At 38.3% G+C, this 20,993-nt stretch overlaps 3 protein-coding genes and 1 pseudogene across 3 annotated transcripts; all 4 read left to right on the plus strand.

Moving 5' to 3' along the window:
- LOC18772059 lies at positions 1-3,829 on the plus strand. The gene is made up of 10 exons (XM_007205082.2): positions 1-481; positions 584-690; positions 781-906; positions 1,032-1,116; positions 1,615-1,689; positions 1,780-1,862; positions 2,310-2,456; positions 2,562-2,634; positions 2,716-3,064; positions 3,325-3,829. Exons 1-10 carry the CDS (start codon positions 187-189, stop codon positions 3,398-3,400), a joined length of 1,416 nt encoding a protein of 471 aa, XP_007205144.1. The 5' UTR covers positions 1-186; the 3' UTR covers positions 3,401-3,829.
- LOC18772142 (pyridoxal 5'-phosphate synthase subunit PDX1.3) lies at positions 6,240-7,762 on the plus strand. Its single transcript, XM_007205543.2, has one exon. The coding sequence runs from the start codon at positions 6,564-6,566 to the stop codon at positions 7,491-7,493; it is 930 nt and encodes a 309-aa protein (XP_007205605.1). The 5' UTR covers positions 6,240-6,563; the 3' UTR covers positions 7,494-7,762.
- LOC18772563 lies at positions 8,595-19,686 on the plus strand. Its single transcript, XM_007208328.2, has 27 exons — positions 8,595-9,043; positions 9,162-9,321; positions 9,502-9,594; positions 9,676-9,781; positions 9,865-10,033; positions 10,907-11,081; positions 11,764-11,892; positions 12,035-12,592; positions 12,673-13,284; positions 13,643-13,711; positions 14,220-14,336; positions 14,432-14,677; positions 14,805-14,852; positions 14,939-15,076; positions 15,175-15,339; positions 15,461-15,523; positions 15,627-15,734; positions 15,822-15,905; positions 15,984-16,031; positions 16,737-16,811; positions 17,402-17,497; positions 17,580-17,660; positions 17,742-17,813; positions 18,684-18,728; positions 18,807-18,890; positions 18,967-19,070; positions 19,167-19,686. Exons 1-27 carry the CDS (start codon positions 8,823-8,825, stop codon positions 19,297-19,299), a joined length of 3,999 nt encoding a protein of 1,332 aa, XP_007208390.1. The 5' UTR covers positions 8,595-8,822; the 3' UTR covers positions 19,300-19,686.
- Positions 19,727-20,974, plus strand: LOC18775271 (annotated as a pseudogene).

The following is a 20,993-nucleotide window of genomic DNA, read 5'->3' on the forward strand; positions in this document are numbered from 1 at the left end:
CATTCCTCGGAGAACAAAGACTGATTGGTGAGTGGATCGGTTACTCACCCGCCTCCCCATGGACCTTCTTCCTCAGACCCTCTCAGGTGCGTTACCCTTTACCCTGGTTTAGGGTTAGGGTTTCTGAAATTACTTTCTCCAATTTCTCCCTCTCTTTGCGTCCCGCGCTTTTCTGGTTTCTCTACAATGGAAGAACCATCTTCTTCTTCCTCCTCCTCATCTTCTTCTCACGGTGCTTTCATCAGTAGGGACACTTCAGGTGCTGCAGCCACGTCGTCTTCGAGCGCTTCGCAGGTCCGCGAGGAGGAGGACGATCACAATCAGTATCAGCAGCACACCGATTTTCGGCATCCGGAGGTTGAAACCCACGAAATCGGCACTTCTTATGGAGCAAACCTGTCGCCATTCGATGAGGTGTCAACAATCATTAGGGACGACACGTGGTCCTGCATCATCGTCCTCCTCACCTTCTGGTTCTTTGGTTTGTATCTATATCTAATTTTCAAATTAACTATGTTTTTAACATATTGTTATTTTCTGTTCGATTATTATTCGTAATTAAGCTGCTAATTGGATGTTGCAGTTTCCATGACTTTGATTTTGGGAGTGTATGGGTCTTCAAGTTTAGAGCTAGGCCCTAATAGTTCAATTCTTCTGCAACCTAGCCCCATATTTGTGCAGTCTGTAAAGGTAATTTTGGCACTAGCTCTACCATTTTCCATTTTACCTATATGATTCTGTGTGGTAATCTAGGTGGGTTTTATGGTGGGCATTTATTAGGTAGAAGAGCTGAATATATCAAGTCCTGGTCCTGTACTATATGGTTTCTATAATACTCCTCCTCTTGATACTGAGACAACTTGGTCAGAAACGCATACTGTCTCTGTTCCAGCTGATTCTCATCAGGCAAGTTTGCTTAAATTAAAATGCTTTTTATGGAGTGTTCTTTTCGTTTTCTCATAGTTTGTAGTCTTTTTTTATCCTCTAGTTGTTGTTGATTTGGTTGATAATTTGCTCTGCTTCTTCTTCAGGAGTGGATATATTTCCTAAATGGGGGGTCTCAAATAAGTATATCATACAGCGTGTACTCCTCTGTTTTTCTTATTATCGCTCAAGGTATGTACCTACCTACATTTCGTTTCTTTTCCCATCCAAACTTATAGCTTGCTCTTCACTTTAGAAGTGTCCTTGCTAGTTACACTTCTTAAATATTATTACAGCAATAAAAATTTAATATCTTCATTCGTCCTTTTCACATAAGTTTGAGTATATTTTGAATAGTTTAGCGAGCTATTGAGGCAATTGGAATACAAATTGCTTAATTTGGTGATGGCTGCTATGCAGTCATTGACCCTCCACTCAAACTGATGCCTAGAAAAGCGATTCTATAAATAGCATGCCACATAAGTGAACCAATATTGCAGAGCAATTTTCCTAGCTGAAGTCATAATTAGCCACATAAGGGACCTATTATTCTTGCTGCACCACTTCTTTTACTTTAAACAGTAGGAATTATTTGAAACTTTTCTTCTCTGCAGTTTTTCATGCTTTTTTTTTTAACTGATTGAAAAATGCATTCGACCTTCATAGCATTCTGAAGCTAGCGCATTGCAGGTAAAGAAGGCCTCGCTCAATGGCTTGAAGAACCGACATATCCTAATACTACTTTATCATGGAACCTCATTCATGGTGAGACTTGAATTCAGGAATATGATCTTCAATTTTTTTTTTCTTTCCCAAATAAGTGCTACACTAATGTCAATTATTGCTTCTTCACAGGAAGTGGTATGATTGAGCAGGACATATCAAAGTCTTCCAGTTACTATGTTTCTGTGGGTAACTTGAACACAGAGGATGTGGAGGTAATTGTCGAACTATGACCTTGGAATTTGAATCCATTGTACACTTTTTTCCTCTTATTTTATTATGGTGTGTGCTCATCCACTTAAAAAGCTATATTGGGAAATAGTACTTATGGGATTCATTGTTATTTGGAATAAAATAATTGATGCAATCCTTGTTACTGTAACGTTGGGTCTGTTATAGTGGTTATTGACCATAACCCCAGCATACAGCTAAAGTGAGTGAATTACAGGTTGAGTGAGAGTAAAAATGCAAAACATTGTTCTTCATAAGACATGTATATCCCTGATTTAGGGATGAAAGAGTTTCACAATGACATGAGGGCTTGAGAGTATTCCTCATAAGGGTCTCTATTTTCCCCTTTTCCTAATGCTATTATCTTACATTCAAGAATATTGTGGCTGTTTGGTGTTATCTTCCCACCAATTTATCTTTGCATTGAACAGGTGCAATTGAACTTCACAGTGAATGCTTTATTGTACAATACAAGTGCAGCTTATTACAAGTGTTCTTTCAAGGATGCATCCTGTAGTTTGAAAATTTTGTTTCCCAATGGAAATGCAGCTGTATTAACCTCTCCTGGTCCAGAGCAGGTAAGGCTGTAATCTAGTGGATTATCAGAAGAAGATGTCACCCTGGGAAACTTGTGTTCATTTGGTTCTTACCCTTTACTCTAACATTTCTTTTCGTTGCCCCAGGATATACCTAATGCAAACCAGTATGTCAAACTGTCTTATGGACCGAGATGGGCCACTTATATTGTTGGTATAGGTAGACTCATTCTCCCATTTCTTCTCATAATGGAACCTTTATGTATCAATCTTGTACAATATTTAATTTTCTAGCATTTAGGTGGGATGACTGTACTCATGTTAGTGGCCTTCAACTTCTTGAACAAGTTCCGATGTACCAATGAAGATGGAATAAGAGTACAACAGGAGGATTTCAGATCTGAGAGAGGCCCATTGCTTTCATACAAAGATGAGGATCAATCAAGTTGGGGTTCATCGTATGACTCTGCCTCGAATGATGAGGGGGGTCTTGAAGACTTTCTGGCAGCAGGTTCTCTTGAAGGGAAGTCAGTAAGAGATGGTGAAAGTAATAATACTCGTCGTCTTTGTGCAATTTGTTTTGATGCTCCTAGGGACTGCTTTTTCCTTCCCTGTGGGCACTGTGTGGCTTGTTTCGATTGCGCAACAAGGTATTGTTCTTTACTGTTTCTATGTCATATGTAATTGTGAAGTTACTCTATTCTTCGGCCAGCAAGAAGTCTAAACTAGTTGTAACAGTTTACAAGGCCAGTTGTTGATTAGGCCATACAAAGTTCTGATTTTGGAAGAGCCTCATCCAATGAGCTTTTTAAAATACTAGTAACCAGTGATTCAGGCATCATATTTGGCCTGTTCATCATTTTGTTTTGAATCCAATTTAATGATTGATTACTTGTTTCAATTCTCCCAGGATAGCGGAGGCAGCTGCTACTTGTCCAATTTGTCGTAGAAACATAAAGAAGGTGAGGAAGATTTTTACAGTTTAAGTAATACACAGCTCCATGTAACACTGGTTTGCGCCATCACTTTACTGCTTGTCAATAGAACTGGTGAAGCTAATTTTAGCTGGTTAGCGGGGTAGTTTCTGAGTGTGGATTGGCCATGCCTTGTGGTTTTTCAGTGGCTTTCCGGTATGTAATATGATTTCCGGCTATAGAAAGCCTCGATACGCCAGAATAGGATAAGTAATTCAAAAGTGTATTCTTTACCCCCACGTTGTTGGTTGGGTTCAGTTTTTTGGGTTTCTATGTCAATCTTCAATGGTAATAATGTTGTTGATGTATATTACTATATTGTTTGGTTAACCACTTTTTCTGAGTGCGTCAACAAATTTATGTATCTTATTCTGTGACTGAAATTGAACTCAATTTGCACGAGACCTTGTTGATTTAAAGGAAAAATAACTGATTGTAAAACCTGGTTTCATGAATCTAAGGATAATTTAAAGAACTTTGTTTGTCAATTTGGTCATTGTGTATAGTTTTATTAGCAATTATAAGGACAATTTTGAAAATTTTCTCAAATGAGCTTCAGATCTCAACTAAAAACTCCTTTAAACTCGCAATTTTCACTCAGGATCGTTGAAAATCATGTTTGTAGCCTTGTTTGATTTTCAAATGAGACGTATAAATCCCAAACTTGGAGTTAAAAACAAAAACTACAAATTCTTTGAGATTCAATTTCTTAATTTTTAGAAATCTTATGAGGCTCCCTTAAATTGAAAATTTGGAATCTATCTTGTGAACTATTGTAATTAGCCTCTCTGCACGCGCTTCCGCGCTTGCGAGAGGTTTTTTTTAAAAAAATAAGTAAATTTATTTTAGAATTAAAAAAGATAATGGGTAGTTGTGTTCCATAAAAATATGATCCATTATCTACTTTTTCTTTTTTTTTTTTAATTTTTTTAAATATGAAAAAGTATGAATTTATCATATTATCCTCATTTAATTAATAATTTGAATTCTTAATGTTTGCATTAACCAATGACATTTTTTGGTATTTTGAATGTTTCACCATTCTCTGCCTTTTGCTTTATATATATAGATAGATGACGAAAATTGCTTGTGAAAAAATATCAACAAAGTGTTAGTTGAATTGGCTCATGTATTTGATATGCTCTCAAATAATTTTGAGTTTAAGCTCCCATGACACCTGTGTGTGTGAATTACTCATTCCCTTCCTAACTTTGACCCGGAAAAAAAAGTAAAAAAATATAACCACAGCATCAAAATTGAAGTCGTAGAAAAATTGCAGTTTAGCATAAGGGTTACAAGTATCCAAGATAAATGAATAAAGTAGGTTGCATAAATGAACAGTAAAAGTGAAGTGGAACAAAGATTTCGTTTTTGTCAGTCTTCGTCCTTGTGAAAGAGACGGTCCAATGAACGAAGTCGTCTTAAATGCCCCTCCCAACAAATCCAGCAGAAAAAGATAACGTTAAAGAATGGAAAAAATAGGGAGGACAGGGCAAGTTGAAGCCGCCTCTTCTTTTGGCCAATGCTAATCGCCGCTGCCTCCTCCCCCACCTCGAGTTCTTCGTATTGAGAGCAGAAAATGTGGTCAAAAGATGCTCTACAACTCTGCAGCACGTAACTGCCTCCTTAACCTTAGTCCATTACTACTGTTCTCACGTCATAAAAGTAAAAATTTTACAAGCACTTGTTGAGAAGTTGGATTACTCCTCCTAATAGCTTTAGCTTTCAGCCCCTCAATTCTCTCTCTCTCTCTCTCTCTCTCTCTCTCTCTCTCTCTCTCTCTCTCTCTCTCTCACAAATTATCAAATTATCAAATTCTCAGATTTTCTAAATCATAATGGAAGAAAATCCTTATAAATCCATGTGTCCATTTTAATATAACCATTGAGATTTTCGTTGAAGACTTAGTTTTCTCACATTCATATTTTGTATACAAAATTATTTACTAACTGATAAGAGATATTTAATTATATATCAAAAGTCTTTCATTTCATATTCACGTTTTGTACACGAAATTATTATGAATTTAAGGACTTAGATGACATTATAAGATTGTAATGCAATATTTTAGATTATTATATGTCAAAATGTGAATAACAACAAAATGAAGAAAACAAATGAAACTGAAATGACTATATAAAATGAGTCAATTGAAAGTCTTTCCAAATATATTACATCTAGCTAGACATTGAATCTAAAGTTTTCTATTTTTTATAGCAAACTAACCCCTTGACACATGCTCACACATGTGCCAATTAGTTTTCTTTTTTCTTTTTTATTTTATTTTTAGAATTAAGAAAAATAACATAGATAGTTATGTTCTATAAAAATAGGACATATTATCTAATTTTAATTTTTTAAAATTTAAAAATTGTGAATTTATTATATTATCCTCATTTAATTAATAATTTCAATTCTTAATATTTGAATTAACCAAAGATATTTTCTGGTATTTTGAATGTTTCACAATTCTCTTTTTTTTATTTTATATATATATAGATGTATTTTTATTGTCAAATACAAAATCCTTATATAGAAATGCCCTTTACACTTTAATGTAAAGTTTAATTTCCACCTCATATATAAAGTGGGTGAAAGAGACCCGTTAGATGCAACGGTTGTGAGGAAATCAATTGAGGGTTTGGAGTTTGGACCGTTGAGATTGAAAACTTATTACTTGCATTTCTTTCTGTAATTAATTAATATATTTGTATATAAAATTCTGTAGAAAAATATAATTATAATTCCTAAGATCTGCACAGTCAGAGTCTTACGTTTTTATCACCAACGACTGGAAATTTCAGTTCCCACGTAGCGAAACGATTCGGCACATTAAAATGCGTGGCCTGGAGTCTAACAAACTACCAACCAAGTGGGTATCTTCGTACTACCAATTCTCGATTCCCAGTCTCTCCACCGTCCGATACCCATACTTCACACCATCGATCAAGAATGCTGTATAAAAAGAAAATCAAACGGTCCTCATTAAACACACTGCCCAACCCCACCTTCTAAGCCCACGCGTCTTGACATCGCGTGGCACCCATCCCCTCTTTCTTAGAACCATTCAAACGCCACCTTATATAAACCCCTCCAATCCATTCCCCTCCCAAAACCCTCGCCACCCTCGCCTCTTTCTCTAGAACCTTCACTCTCTCTCTATCTCCCTCTAGAAATGGCGGGTTCCGGCGTGGTGGCTGTGTACGGAAATGGAGCAATCACCGAGAGCAAGCAATCGCCGTTCTCCGTCAAAGTGGGCCTGGCCCAAATGCTCCGCGGCGGCGTCATAATGGACGTCGTCAACGCCGAGCAGGCTCGAATTGCAGAGGAGGCAGGCGCGTGCGCCGTCATGGCCCTGGAGCGGGTGCCCGCAGATATCCGAGCCCAGGGTGGGGTGGCTCGAATGTCCGACCCGCAACTCATCAAAGAAATCAAGCAGGCCGTGACCATACCCGTCATGGCCAAGGCCCGAATCGGCCACTTCGTCGAGGCCCAAATCCTGGAAGCCATCGGCGTCGATTACGTTGACGAGAGCGAGGTCCTGACCCTCGCCGATGAAGAGCACCACATCAACAAGCACAATTTCCGGGTGCCGTTCGTCTGCGGGTGCCGGAATCTCGGCGAGGCGCTCCGCCGAGTCCGAGAAGGAGCGGCTATGATCCGGACCAAGGGTGAGGCCGGCACGGGGAACATCATCGAAGCGGTGAGGCACGTGCGGTCCGTGATGGGGGACATTAGGGTTTTGCGGAACATGGACGACGACGAGGTGTTCACTTTCGCGAAGAAGATCGCGGCGCCGTACGATCTGGTGATGCAGACGAAGCAGCTGGGGAGGCTGCCTGTAGTGCACTTCGCGGCGGGAGGGGTGGCGACGCCGGCGGATGCGGCGCTGATGATGCAGCTGGGTTGCGACGGGGTGTTTGTCGGGTCCGGCGTGTTCAAGAGCGGTGACCCGGTGAAGCGTGGGAGGGCGATTGTGCAGGCTGTGACCCATTACAGGGACCCGGATGTGCTGGCTGAGGTGAGTTGCGGGTTGGGCGAGGCCATGGTTGGGTTGAATTTGAAGGACGAGAAGGTGGAGAGGTTTGCTAATCGGTCTGAGTGATGAAACAATCTTTGTTGTTTGGGAGGAGAAGGAAGGCGGTGTTTGGGTTGGTGGGTTTTAGTTTTTTTACGTGTAAAAAATTAAGTTAAAGATTATGTTTTTGGGTCGTTGTTTGTTTGTTGGGTTTAGTATTGCTTAATTTAATAAGGAATGAAGTTTATGTTTCTGTTTTGTAGCAGCTCATAAAACAATCTTTGTCTAATTACTGATTATCAGCATGCTAATCTTGTAATGTTTATGTCATTATACGTGCATTATGCTAATCATTCAACTGGTTTTGATTCCAAGTTGCCTGGGTTTTGACTGGTGTTTGCTTCCTTTGCTCACCACTAACATCAGGGATGAGTGTTTTGGCCGTTTGGGCTTCATTCTTTCCAAAGTTTGGGATTTTTTTCTTTGTTTGGCCATTAGATCATATATACGGCAATTCTTGGCTTCAAGTTTAGGTTTGGGCCAGTGACCCAAGTTTGAGTTTTAGTTCGGGTCTAGGTTGAAAGTCCAGGATACAGTGACCCAACTAATCCATAACTCTACTTCCACTACGTGCAAAGGATTCGAACTCGGTTCAAGAACCGACTTAGTGCGACCACAAACAGAGGTTTTGAGGAGCGGGTCAAATTTTACATGCCATTTTTCATCATGGGATCATGAATGTCAAAATCAAAAGTTTGTACAGATCATATATAAAATTTGATTCATGAGATCCTCTAGAACTCTCTACTCTTAGCATATTGAAAAATTATCGAAATTGTTAGTTGAAAATGAATGGCTTGTTCGATAACATTTTTGTTTTTGTTTTTGGTTTTTTAAGCATTAGAAAAATAGAAGAGAGGCCAATATGGACATCCACAACAAGAGTAATTCTTTCCCTCCCCTTTCGTTAGTCAAAAAGCAAAAGAGGATAGATATAGAGGAAATTTCAATGTCCCGAGAAGAACTCGGGAGAAACGAACACACTGCTTTAGCCAATTAACCTAAATTTCGGAAAAATATCAAGTACAGAATCCTAGTTCAACTTGGAGAGACGCAAGGAAGACAAGATAGGGAAATCTTTATTATTTTTCTCTTAACGAAAAGGTATTAAGAATAAAAAGAAAATTTAAAAGGAAGTTGCTTAAACTGCTCATCAGGCATTAAACCGGAATCACAACGTTCTCCTTGCTCGTTTAGAAGTCACGAAATACTTCCCACCCTTTTTCCTCTCCTTCCACTTTGACATTTTAAAATCTCTCTTCGCCCCTCCCAACCGAAACCTTATGTTCAAAGCACGAGTAAATTTCACGATCTTGCAGTTTCTTCTGTAAGAAAAATTAGGGTTTTCGTTCTGCAATGGTGGGCATGATGATGGTCGCGAACTCCAACGAAAGACTCGCGAGTCTCATGGACTCAGCCATCTTGGCCTCTGACATACCGTCGAAGCTCGACCGACTACGCCAATCAAAGCAAGATTTGGTGGTCCAACAAGACCCTGCGTTGCTCTCTGGGCTCCTTCCTCGCCTCTTCGAGCTTCAGTCCGACCGGTTCAGTCCGGTTCGAAAATTTGCCACTGAGTGCGTTTTCTCCAAACCCTAGTTGTACTATTCGCCAGTTCAATTCTTCTTTCTCTTTATAGTAGTTTTATAATCTATTTATTGAAGGCTTTGCCTGTGGCTTTTTTCCACAATGTAGAATGCTTGGCGAAATTGGACTGATGCACGTAGAATTATTACCAGAAATTGTACCTTCGTTAATTAATGTTTTGAGTGATGGAACACCGGCTGTTGCTCGACAAGCCATCACTAGTGGGATTCATTTATTTCGTTGTGTTCTCGAAAAGGTTTCAATTCAGGTAATTCTATATGTCGAACGTTATTTAATGCTTAGTAATGGTGTCTTTGATTCTACTGCTCAGGTTACTTTTTTATGATCAAATATTGAATGTATAAATCCAAGTAATTTTAGTAACAATTTTTTCGATTTAAAGTAGATTTATAATGATCGACATTATGAGTCATGGGTAATGTTTCAGGGTTTACATTCTAGTGAATTGGACAGTTTGCTTGAGTCATCTTGGGCATGGGTGTTAAAGTTGAAGGAGGAAATATACTCGATAGCTTTTCGGGTAAGAAATAGTTCTTTTGTTGATGGATGACATATGAACGTGTTTTCATTGTGGTCTAATGCACTGTATCATGCTTACCAGCCAGGAAGCGGGGGGATAAGGTTGCTAGCACTGAAATTTGTTGAATCAGTCATTCTTCTTTACACTCCTGATCCTAATGGCTCCCCAGAGCCCCCTGCTCATGAAGGTAATACAATTTGACACTATCCATTGGGCGCAGAACTCAAATGACTTGTTTTTGTTTATGAAGGATTCTCGTCTGCTTTGTAGGGGACTTGGTGGAATTTAATATATCTTGGCTTCGTGGTGGCCATCTCCTACTCAATGTTGGAGATTTGTCAATTGAGGCTAGTAAAAGTTTGGGTTTATTGCTTGATCAACTCAGGTTCCCAACCGTGAAATCGCTTGGTAACTTAGTGATCGTTGTGCTTATTAATAGGTATTTTGGCTTTCTTTGTGTCATATGATTCTTTTTATTTTCTACAATTTTTTAAGTTATGAGTTACTCCATACAGCTATTCTATCCTAAATTTAAATGCTGAAAAGGGATAGATGACCAGCTTCAGTGAGGGTGTTCTCCAGAACAAAGATAAAAATTTGTAGAAATTGCTCACTTTACCAATTCCGCCTCTTAATAATTGGAGGAAGTGCATGGTATAAGGGAATTTTCTATTCGTTTCCCTTCCTTAGTCACCAGAGTTTGCCAAGAAATAAGTTTGGACATACCATTTATGGGAATTTAGGTCTTGGGTGCTGAGTGATATATTATTGTCTCCTGATGTCATACCGGTTACACCTGTATGATGATGTTTGGATTCTTAAGAGATTGTTCTTTGGGAGTGGTAACAACTTATATGTTGTATAAGAGAATAGAAATATATAATAAGTATGTATATAATTAGTTTCTAATTTATTGATGTGAAGTTAATTGTTATGTACAAGTTTATACTCGATGGAGTAAAAGTAAAAGCAATGTTAGAGACGATTGTAGTTTTTGAGTACTGTATTTTAGGATCATATTTAGGGTGATGACAACAGTAGTAACGTGTTGCCATTTACAAGTAGAGGCCTAGGGATTTCAATATTCTGATGCATTTGTACTCGTTTACTTTATGGTGTATCATTATTTCTCTGGGGATGACGTATATTTTGTGTACAAGAATAGAAATATAAATAGCATGTATCCCGAGTCAAGTGCGTGTCAAGAGCTTCCTTATATTTTTTGTGGCATAATTATTACAGCTTGTATATGTTATTGCTAACAGTTGTTACTGTTTCTTTTTTCTTTATTCTATATGATATTTCTTGCCAGTCTTTCAGCAATTGCGAAGAAGAGGCCTGCATTCTATGGTCGCATTTTGCCTGTATTACTTGGATTTGATCCCTCAAGCGCTGTCATTAATGGGGTACATGTCACTGGGGCGCACCATGCCTTAAAAAATGCCTTCCTCACCTGCTTAAAATGTACACACAAGGGTGCTGCACCGGTATTTTGTTTAATACCAGACTATTCTAAATACCTTATATTTGTCCTGCTTAAAATGTTCATGTTATACTTATGGTATCAATTTCTAATGAGTGAGGGAGTGAAAGTTGATGAAATAACTGCTCTAAAATGCTTGATAATATGTGGCTCTGAAAGACATTAGGTTTCGGTGTATAAAGCAGTAACTGTTTTGAAGTTTTGACAATTATTAGGTGCATCTCTTTTAGTAAGTAAGCATGTTGTTAAAATTAAAGAACCTTCTGCAAAAAGTGAAAGTGTGATTGTCATGAGCAATATTGTTATTTAGTTGGAATGCCATTGACCGCATGTTGTCCTACTCTGGTTCATAGAAACACCACATGCATCTGTATTTATGTTAAGGATATTTCTTGTAGGAATGCAATTGTTTCGACTTGAAAGAATATAAGTAGAAGTCCACTTGTAGGAATTTCTAAATTCTAGTCCCAAAAGGCTTACGCCTTAACGCTTGTCTCATTGCTCGTAAATTTCTTGCATGGTTCAACATTGATAACATTGCAATCTTTTGCTGAAATAGTTTCATTGTTCTCATTATCTATGGAAAGACCAGGTGGCTGGCTTTCTTTAGTTGATGTTATCTAGTTTCTACTTTGTGCATTTACTTTGTTTTACAGAATTGCTAAATGATGGATTTGCTTTCGCAGTGGCGGGATCGTTTAGTTGGGGCCTTGAGAAAGTTGAAAGCTGGAGGGTTGGTAGAGCAAGCCATTCCTCAAGCTTCCAAGATTAATGGAAGTGTGGAGGACGGACTAGATGATTCTCCAATTACTAAGGTATTCCTTCACCTTTGCTTCCCATTTTATTATATTAGTTCTGTAGGTACATATAAAATAGATGCTCTTGCAAAAGTACACGTTGGGCCATTGACATAATTGTATCTCAGAGCTTCTTGAGCATGAACTTAATGTTTTGCAGGAGGAGAAACCCACAATTAAAACATCTAATGCTGTGCAAATTAGTTCTGGGAGGAAACGGTTAGGAGCACTGGATAGTAGTGACCTTGCAGAGGACGAAGATGTTTCTGGAAAGCGTGCCAAATCGACATCTAGTGTCTCTGAGGAATCAGTGAAAGAGTGCGATAGGAATATTTCTGTGTCTCAGGATGACATTTCTTCAAGTGGAACTACCACTTCTAGAGGAGATAGTGATAGTGGACCTGTGCAGCAACTTGTTGCTATGTTTGGTGCATTGGTAGCTCAAGGTGAAAAAGCGGTTGGTTCTTTAGAAATTCTTATCTCAAGTATCTCTGCTGACTTGCTAGCAGAGGTTGTGATGGCTAATATGTACAACCTTCCTCCCAATCTTCCTGGAGCTGAAGGAGATGAATCTCTGGTGAACATGGGTATAGTTGGCGGTGATTCTCGAGTTAAATATCCACCATCATTTATTGCTGATGTTCTCTCACTTACAAGTACTTTCCCTCCGATAGCTGCACTCCTAGATACTCATCAATCAGTGTCCAATGATATAGTGGTATGGTTTTCTATTCTTATCTTGGTTTTCACCCCTTTTTTCCTTATGTGTCTTGAACTGCAATGTTATGGTAATTGCAGAAACTCGAAGTGGAGGAAGAACAGGTAGCATCTGTAGTTGATAGCGCTGTTGCAAGTACTGGCATGGATTATGAAGCTGAAAATTCTACGTTGCCGACTGGTTTACCATCTTCATCTGAAGCATTTTTATCCGAAATGGAGAAGGGTTGTCAACCTGTGCCATCTGATGTTCATGATATGGAATATCTTGAGAGTGAAATACCTGGGCTGGATTCTTCTGCTTGTAATAGTGGATTATCAGAACCCTTCGTTGCATCCTCATCAGCTTTAATGGATGTAGAAGATGCAAGTCAAGAGCAAGTTACCAGTTCGGGTCAAGGGACACAACTTAATGTACTTCCATCACTGTCAGCGGATAAGTCTGAGGAGCTTAGCCCAAGAGCTGCCGTTGCAGATGTCAATAGCCTGGTTTCTTCAACAGCAACTTCAGTTGGGTTGTCCTCTCATCTTGTCTTGCCCAAGATGTCAGCACCGGTAGTCATCCTTGCTGATGAAGAAAAGGATCAGTTGCAGAAATTAGCTTTTTCGCGCATCATCGAGGCATATAAGCAAATAGCTATTGCTGGAGGTTCACAATTACGATGCTCCCTCCTTATAAATTTAGGAGTTGAGGTATTTCCTAGCTTCTTAGATACAATTATTATAATTTTTGTCGGCTGTGATGGTTCAGTTCCTTGTTTCAGTTTTACTTTGTTATTGCTTCTCAGATATTTATTTAATTTTTAATTCCTAAGTCTTTTTAGTTTTTTCTTTCTTCTTTTTGGGTTAGGAGTAGGGGCTGAAATTAAGCCTTTCTTAGTTAAGGCTAACCGTATGGTGTCGTGTTTTTTAGTGAAAATTTTCTTAATAGTGTGTGATTATTTTCTTAAGGCTAACTGTATGGTGTCTTATTTTTTTAGTTATGTTTTTTAATAGTGTGTTTCTTATGGAACCCAAAATTTGAATTTTTTTTTTTTTTTTTGGGTTGTAGTTCCCTTTGGAGTTAGACCCATGGAAACTGCTGCAGAAGCATATCTTGGCAGATTATACGAATAATGAGGTATGTGATGGGTTTTGATGATTGTATGATACAGTTCCATTGTTTTTTTTATATAAATGAATCTGTATTAGGTTAATTTGATGTCTACAAGATTGCGCTCTTGGTTAATTAAAAATGATAACTCAGTTTTGGTCTTTTGAACAAAATGGATGGGTGATCTATGAGTATTAAATACAGTGGTTTGCGATGATCTGTTTTAGTCAGGATTGAAATTTTTTCGATTGATTAAGTAATGGAGTTAATAAGTCTCTTTATTCCTTCTTTTGTTTTTCTTGTGTTTGGGTGATAAGAATTTTAGGAACTACATACCTGGTAATTTTACAAGATGTGGGTGCAAAAAGTATCATGTGCTTGGATGAGAGCCAATTCATTGCTGGCGCACATATTTATCCAAATACTTTTTAACATACATTAGTAGTTAATAATAAGGATCATAGCTCTTAATTATGTACTCTTGTGATTCTCTAGCATAAAATACTAGCTGACAGTGATTGTGGAATCTCTTCAGGGACATGAGTTGACATTGCGTGTCCTATACAGGTTATTTGGAGAGGCAGAAGAGGAACACGATTTCTTTTCTTCAACAACTGCTACTTCTGTATATGAAACGTTCCTTTTGAATGCGGTGTGCTTTTTATCTCTATATTATTAACCCTTCTCCTTTTGCAATACAAATGTTGAACTTAAGAATAATATATATTATCTTTCATATCATTGCAGGCAGAAACACTTAGAGATTCTTTTCCAGCATCTGACAAATCATTAAGCAGATTACTTGGCGAGGTTCCTTATTTACCAAATTCAGTTCTGAAATTATTGGAGTGCATGTGCTCACCTGGAAGCAGCGACACAGCTGAGAAGGAAACACAAGGTGGGGATCGAGTGACTCAAGGTCTCAGCACCGTGTGGAGCCTGATTTTGCTGAGGCCTCCTTTCCGCGATCCCTGCTTAAAAATTGCTTTACAGGTTCCTTCTTTTTATTCTACATTACACCTCTGTTTCTGAAATTCCTTACTATTTTGTGTCTCTGTAAAGAACTTATCTTTTTATCTTTATTTCATCTGACTTTTTTGTTCTCCTTTTCCTCTGGAAGAGTGCAGTTTATCATCTGGAGGAAGTGCGTATGAAGGCTATACGTCTGGTACTTATTCGCAACGTGCTATTAGAGCTAAGAATTAGATGTTTGGTTCTGACTTTGTTTCCATTTTGCGTTGCTTTGTCTAACAGGTTGCAAACAAGCTTTATCCTTTGTCATCCATTGCTCAACGAATAGAAGATTTCGCAATTGAAATGTTGCTTTCTGTAAAATGTGGTGATGCAACTGAAAGAACAGATGCTGAAGGATCAAAAACAGAATCACAGAAGGTTATAATCTTTGCATTGCTGATGTGGGGTTTCACTCAAATATATTTTGTATTATTGACTTGAATTGGAGAGTTAATATCTAACTGCTTTTTCATCAGGATTCTGATTTGGAAAAGCATTCAAATGAACCTCCAGCTGTGAGTGGTAACAGTAAAGATATCTCCTCCGATACTCATCAATCATGCAATTCTCAAAGTGTGCCATCCCTTTCAATTGCTGAGGCCCAGCGGTGTTTGTCATTATATTTTGCTCTATGTACAAAGGTCGTTAACTTATTATCAAAAACTGAATTACTTCTTAAGTCCATTCAATAATTATTCTTTGTGTTCAGTAATTTTTATTTATTTGTTGAAATTAACATGATTTGTGAAATCTCATCGGCAGAAGCATTCCCTTTTTCGCCAAATCTTTGCTGTTTATGGAAGTGCATCAAAGGCCGTTAAGCAGGTTTAGTTATTCTGAATTGGGCATTGATGTATAAATTAGCGTTGTGCTTGTAATTCCTGCCCCATGAGGTTTTTCTTCTTATCAGTTGTATGATGCAGTGCAGGCAGTTCATCGTCACATTCCAATACTTGTACGTACTATGGGATCGTCACCAGATCTTCTTGAAATTATTTCTGATCCTCCAAGTGGAAGCGAGAACCTCCTGATGCAGGTTTTCAGTTATCAACATTACAGTTTTGTCAACACCATCCCATAGTAAATAACATCTTTAATCTCCCCCTTTGTTTAATGGCATCAGGTTTTGCATACACTGACAGATGGGATAGTTCCTTCTCGAGAACTGGTTTTTACTGTTAGGAAGCTATATGATTCAAAACTGAAGGTACATTTAACAATTTTCTGACAGTTGCAAAGAATTGAAACTATTTGCTAATATATGGTTGGTTATGAATGATTACAGGATGTAGAGATTCTTATTCCAATATTGCCCTTTTTACCGAAAGAAGAGGTTCCTTTCTTTTCACCTTCTTATCATAATTGCATCTACTGTGTGATGTTTGTGTGCGTGCATGCATGCATGCCTTTTGTTACTTGTTACATATCTTTGTTCTATAAAACTTGAGTGTGACTGAGCTATAGGTATGTTTGGGTACTCAATATTGATGGACTGGGGGTTGCTTAAACTATTCCATCAACAACATTACCATATGTGCTCTTCTGAAATAGTCTAGCATGTATCCTGCTTTTGTTCTTGGGTCATTGATAAGGCTTAGAAACATATAAATTTGGTGGAAAGGATAAATGATGTACTGAAAGAGATGGACAAGGTGTCCATCTATGACAAAAGTAATGCTGAATTTACAAGAAAACTGTTACAGATTAATTCATAACTTTGAAATGCTTTGACCTTGATGCCTGAAAAGATGCCAACAATATGATCCTCTCCTTTTGCAACTCCACTTCCCCATCACTGAAGATTATGCTATTTCTTTCCATCCACAATCCAAATAACTGCTATACTATTAAATCTTGTACTTCGAATGCAATTTGCTATCTTGTACTTGGTATATTTGGGGTGAACTTTTTCCAGCTCTTAATAACTTATGTTTGATTCTTTATTCTTTTGAATGCTTTATATTGATGTTAATTATCAGTTGGCACTCTTTGTGTTTTTGTTTTGGTGCTAATTATTTTATAATCCTGTATTTGTTAGGTTATGCTTATATTTCCCCAACTTGTGAATCTTCAACTGGATAAGTTCCAAGCAGCACTAACTCGCACACTACAGGTATTTTTGTTTCCTTAGTTCTTGGATTATTTCATAAGGTCATTACAGAAAATATGAGAAGATACTGCCATTGCCTTTCAATTATTTGTGTCATTTTCTGATACAAGTGTGACCTGGAAATTATTGAATCTCTTTTACAATTGCTTCCCATGCCCCACTTCTTGCTTTGCTTTCTAAGTTGCTAGAATCAGGCATCCTATGTCTGTAAATTTGCTTATTTGTCTATGCGATAAATTATTTGTATGACCCTTCTCTCAGTTAATAATTCCTTTGGTATTGTATGTTTCTTATCATTTAATAATTCCTTCTTGCATAAATGTGATTGCTATCATATATTTTACAAATTTTATTCATCATTCTTTGCTGTGTTCACAGCCTTTTCTTCTCTTCCTTTTTTCATATTTTTCGGCTCTGTTTCTCTATGGACATGAGAACTGCCCACCCTATCTTAGATAAAATACACATGTTATGCCTTTTATTTAGTCAAGCTCTATAACTTTTTAGATGATTTCATTGGTGTAGTTCACTATTAATATGCTTGTAAAGTACATCTCTTATTCTCTGCTTGATCCTAAATATTGCTTGGACAGGGATCATCCAATTCTGGTCCTCTTCTTGCTCCAGCTGAAATCTTGATTGCTATCCATGGAATTGATCCCGACAGAGATGGAATTCCACTAAAGAAGGCATGCCATCTTTTGTTTATATTGATTGGATACCTCTCTGAGTGGCAATAATGAATGGCTGGATATGTTTTTTGTTGAACAGGTCACAGATGCATGCAACGCCTGCTTTGAGCAGAGGCAGATATTCACCCAACAAGTTCTTGCCAAAGTTTTGAATCAATTGGTCTGTACCGTTGGAACTTAATTAACTTTTTGTTACCACTTCTTTCAAGCACAACTTAAAAGACAAGCTTCATACTTGCAGGTTGAGCAGATTCCCCTTCCTTTACTGTTCATGCGTACAGTATTACAAGCCATAGGTGCTTTTCCTGCACTGGTAAGATCCAAAGAACTCTTTAAACTGATTCAGGACAAGGGAAATATGTGGGATTTTTGCTCTTTTTTTAGTATGAGATGTATGCTGTAAATTGTTGAGAATTAATGAAACATAGGAAAACTCAAGGAACAACATGAAAAAATTACACTGATAGAAACTACTAGCATCGCGCTAGTAAGATTCTAGAAATCATACTCGCAGAAACCCTAGGTGTGACACCTACAGCAAGACTGCATGACAAAACAATCCTAGAGTGAAGGATATATCGCTGAAAAGTTCTTTGAATTCATTAATCTCCCCCTCATAAAATCTAATTGTTCTGACAGTGAGAGGTATCTTCTCAATAATTTTTAAGGAATAAAGAAAAAGTTTGAGTAATAATGCTTATTTTGCTTTCTGGATTAACAAACTTAAACTTCTGTAGTTCTATCACACACCGTAACAACTCCCAAATCTGTCAAAGTTAAGGAGCCAAAGTAGATCCAAACATACAACCAATTTTTCGTGGTCAACTTATATTGTTCAAATCAGGCTCAGTTTGAGTATTATGACCATGTGCAGATGTGTCTATGGCATTCGTGTAAATACTAATATACCTTCGATTATATCTTTGACATTTCTGGACACTAGCTGCATTAAGGGATTTGTTAAATCTACAATGCTTGTAGGCTGAACATGCCCCATGATTGTTGAACCCGCTTGCAAATCTGCTAGATTTCCTCATTTGTTCAATTTAGTTGCCACTTGTGATTGATATCTTCAATTTCTTACCCTTAAAATATAATGAAAAATTCAGCCTACTTTTCATGTTCAAACTTTGGCTAGCATGTCGCTGACTTGTTGAATTTGCTTTATCAATAAATATCATAGGTGGATTTTATAATGGAGATCCTCTCTCGACTTGTGAGCAAGCAGGTAACTTTCAGTATCCTAAGCTTTTTTCTTGCCATCTATTATTTATAATATATTTATGTGATTGATGACATGTTGCAGATATGGAAATACCCAAAGTTGTGGGTGGGATTCTTGAAGTGCGCGTTCTTGACAAAGCCTCAGTCATTTGGCGTCCTGCTTCAGGTGCATATTTACTCCTTGCTTTCCTATAAAAGTTGGACCAAATCTTTGTCTGATGATATGTGTATTGTTGACTCAGCTACCTCCAGCACAGCTAGAAAATGCACTGAAGAGAACTGCAGCTCTGAAAGCACCATTGGTTGCTCACGCTAGCCAACCGGACATCCGATCTTCACTTCCAAGGTAAATGAAAACCCGCACTTGTAAAGATATCTAAAATGGAGGAGGAATCAGCAGCTGATATTAGAGCTGGGCTTGGTTTTTTTTTTTTCCTTCCAGGTCCATATTGGTAGTTCTAGGAATTGTTTCAGATTCTCAGGCACAAACCAGTCAGTCTCAGGCGGGAGATGCAAGCAACTCAGATAAGGAGGCAGTCGCAGAGAAATCAAAGGAGTCATCCAGTGCTTGTTGAAATTCCAAGTCAATTCCGAATTGTTTTCTGCTTTATGTTTGACATCAGAGAACAGACCGGAATCCGAAAGTACACGGACTACCGTGCTACAAATCTATTCGCCCTGACGCGAACGAGATCAAGGCAGTCATGGTTGTGTTATGTATCTTATCAAATGGTAAAACTGAGCAGATCGCCATGTATCATAGAATTACCGCGTTCTTAGAATAGTGAGCAATAAGAGAGATTCAGTAGGCAACGGTTCGATTGTGTACCATATGATCAAAGTTTTTGTAATTGAAATAAATTATGTTTCAGCACTCGATGTATTTTTTGTTGAATCTTTGGCAGACTAATGTTTTAATAATTATGTGAACTCTCAATACGCTTTTAATCACTTTTAAACCAAAGCTGTGTTGAACCTCATTCCAATTAAAAATATCAAAAATGGAGATCCTACCATGCAGCTTATGTTGCAGTGTTTATCTTAATAAAAATTAAATTGAAAGTAAAATTTTTTGTTTTTTGAGAGAAGTGAAAATAAAATTATTGAACGTCAGAGAATAAGCCCAGCTATTTCTCAACAACATATTCGAGAATCGTGGGTGGGACTCGGATCAGGAGTCTGCTCTGAACTAGAAAAATTAGGGTTTCTGCCTGTGTCAATCCTCTCAAACATTCCAACTTCAATTTGGGTTTTTTTATTTTTATTTTTATTCAAGGAAACATTTTTTATCCCCAATTCTCGTCTGGGTTTCTTGTGGCAAGCCGTGAACTTTGATCCTATGATCTGGCTGTTCTTGAATAGACCCTGCTTGTTGATTTGATGCTTGCCCTAACTGCTCGCTCTCTCTCACGCCCACACAGAGATGATGCAGAGGCGGCTCTTGAAGAAGCTCAGTTTCAGACCTCCCAATGGCGTCACTCAATTCAATCAACGGAGAGAGATGCACAGCAGGAACAAGAAGGCCATGGAATTGATAGCCAAAGGGTGGAGTGCTTTAAAAGAAGTGGACAGAGTTGTCAATTACTGCGAGCTTAATGACCACCGCCTCATCCCTCTGTTAAAGGGCAGCAAAGGAAAACTTTGAGCTGGCTCTGGACGCTGACAATTCAAACACCCATGCCAGGTTTTGGTTGTCCAAACTGCATTTGAAATACCATGTCCCGGGGGCTTGCAGAGCCATAGGAGCTGCTCTGTTAATTGAAGCCGCGAATATGGGTGATCCGGATGCGCAGTATGAACTAGGTTGTAAGCTTAGAGTCGAAAATGAATACGCCCAATCGGATCAACAAGCTTTCCATTATCTGGAGAAGGCTGTGGATGCCGTGTATCTCACGGGGGAGTGTGCGAAGAAAGATATTGCCTCTGCATTGTGGTGTTTACATAGGGCATCGGACAAGGGGCATGCCGGTGCAGCTATAGCATTTGGGTCTCTTGTTCTTAGAGGTGTTGAAATCCCAGAATCTGTGACCAAGCTCACTTCAAAGAGGGGTTCTTTGGCCAGGACGGCAAGAAAGAATGGAGAAAGCCTTGTAACAGATCCTGTAGAGATGGCGAGAGAACGGTTCCAGATTGCTGCGAAAGGAGGATGTGATTTAGGACTCAAATGGTTGGAAAGACTTGAGGAGGAAGAGAAGCAACTATTGACTGGAAGTGAAATGGTTGAACAGACTTGAGGAGGAAAAGAAGTCTTTTGCATATATATTCTTTC

The sequence above is a fragment of the Prunus persica genome, chromosome G6 (assembly GCF_000346465.2).
Source record: "Prunus persica cultivar Lovell chromosome G6, Prunus_persica_NCBIv2, whole genome shotgun sequence".
Lineage (NCBI taxonomy): Eukaryota > Viridiplantae > Streptophyta > Magnoliopsida > Rosales > Rosaceae > Prunus > Prunus persica.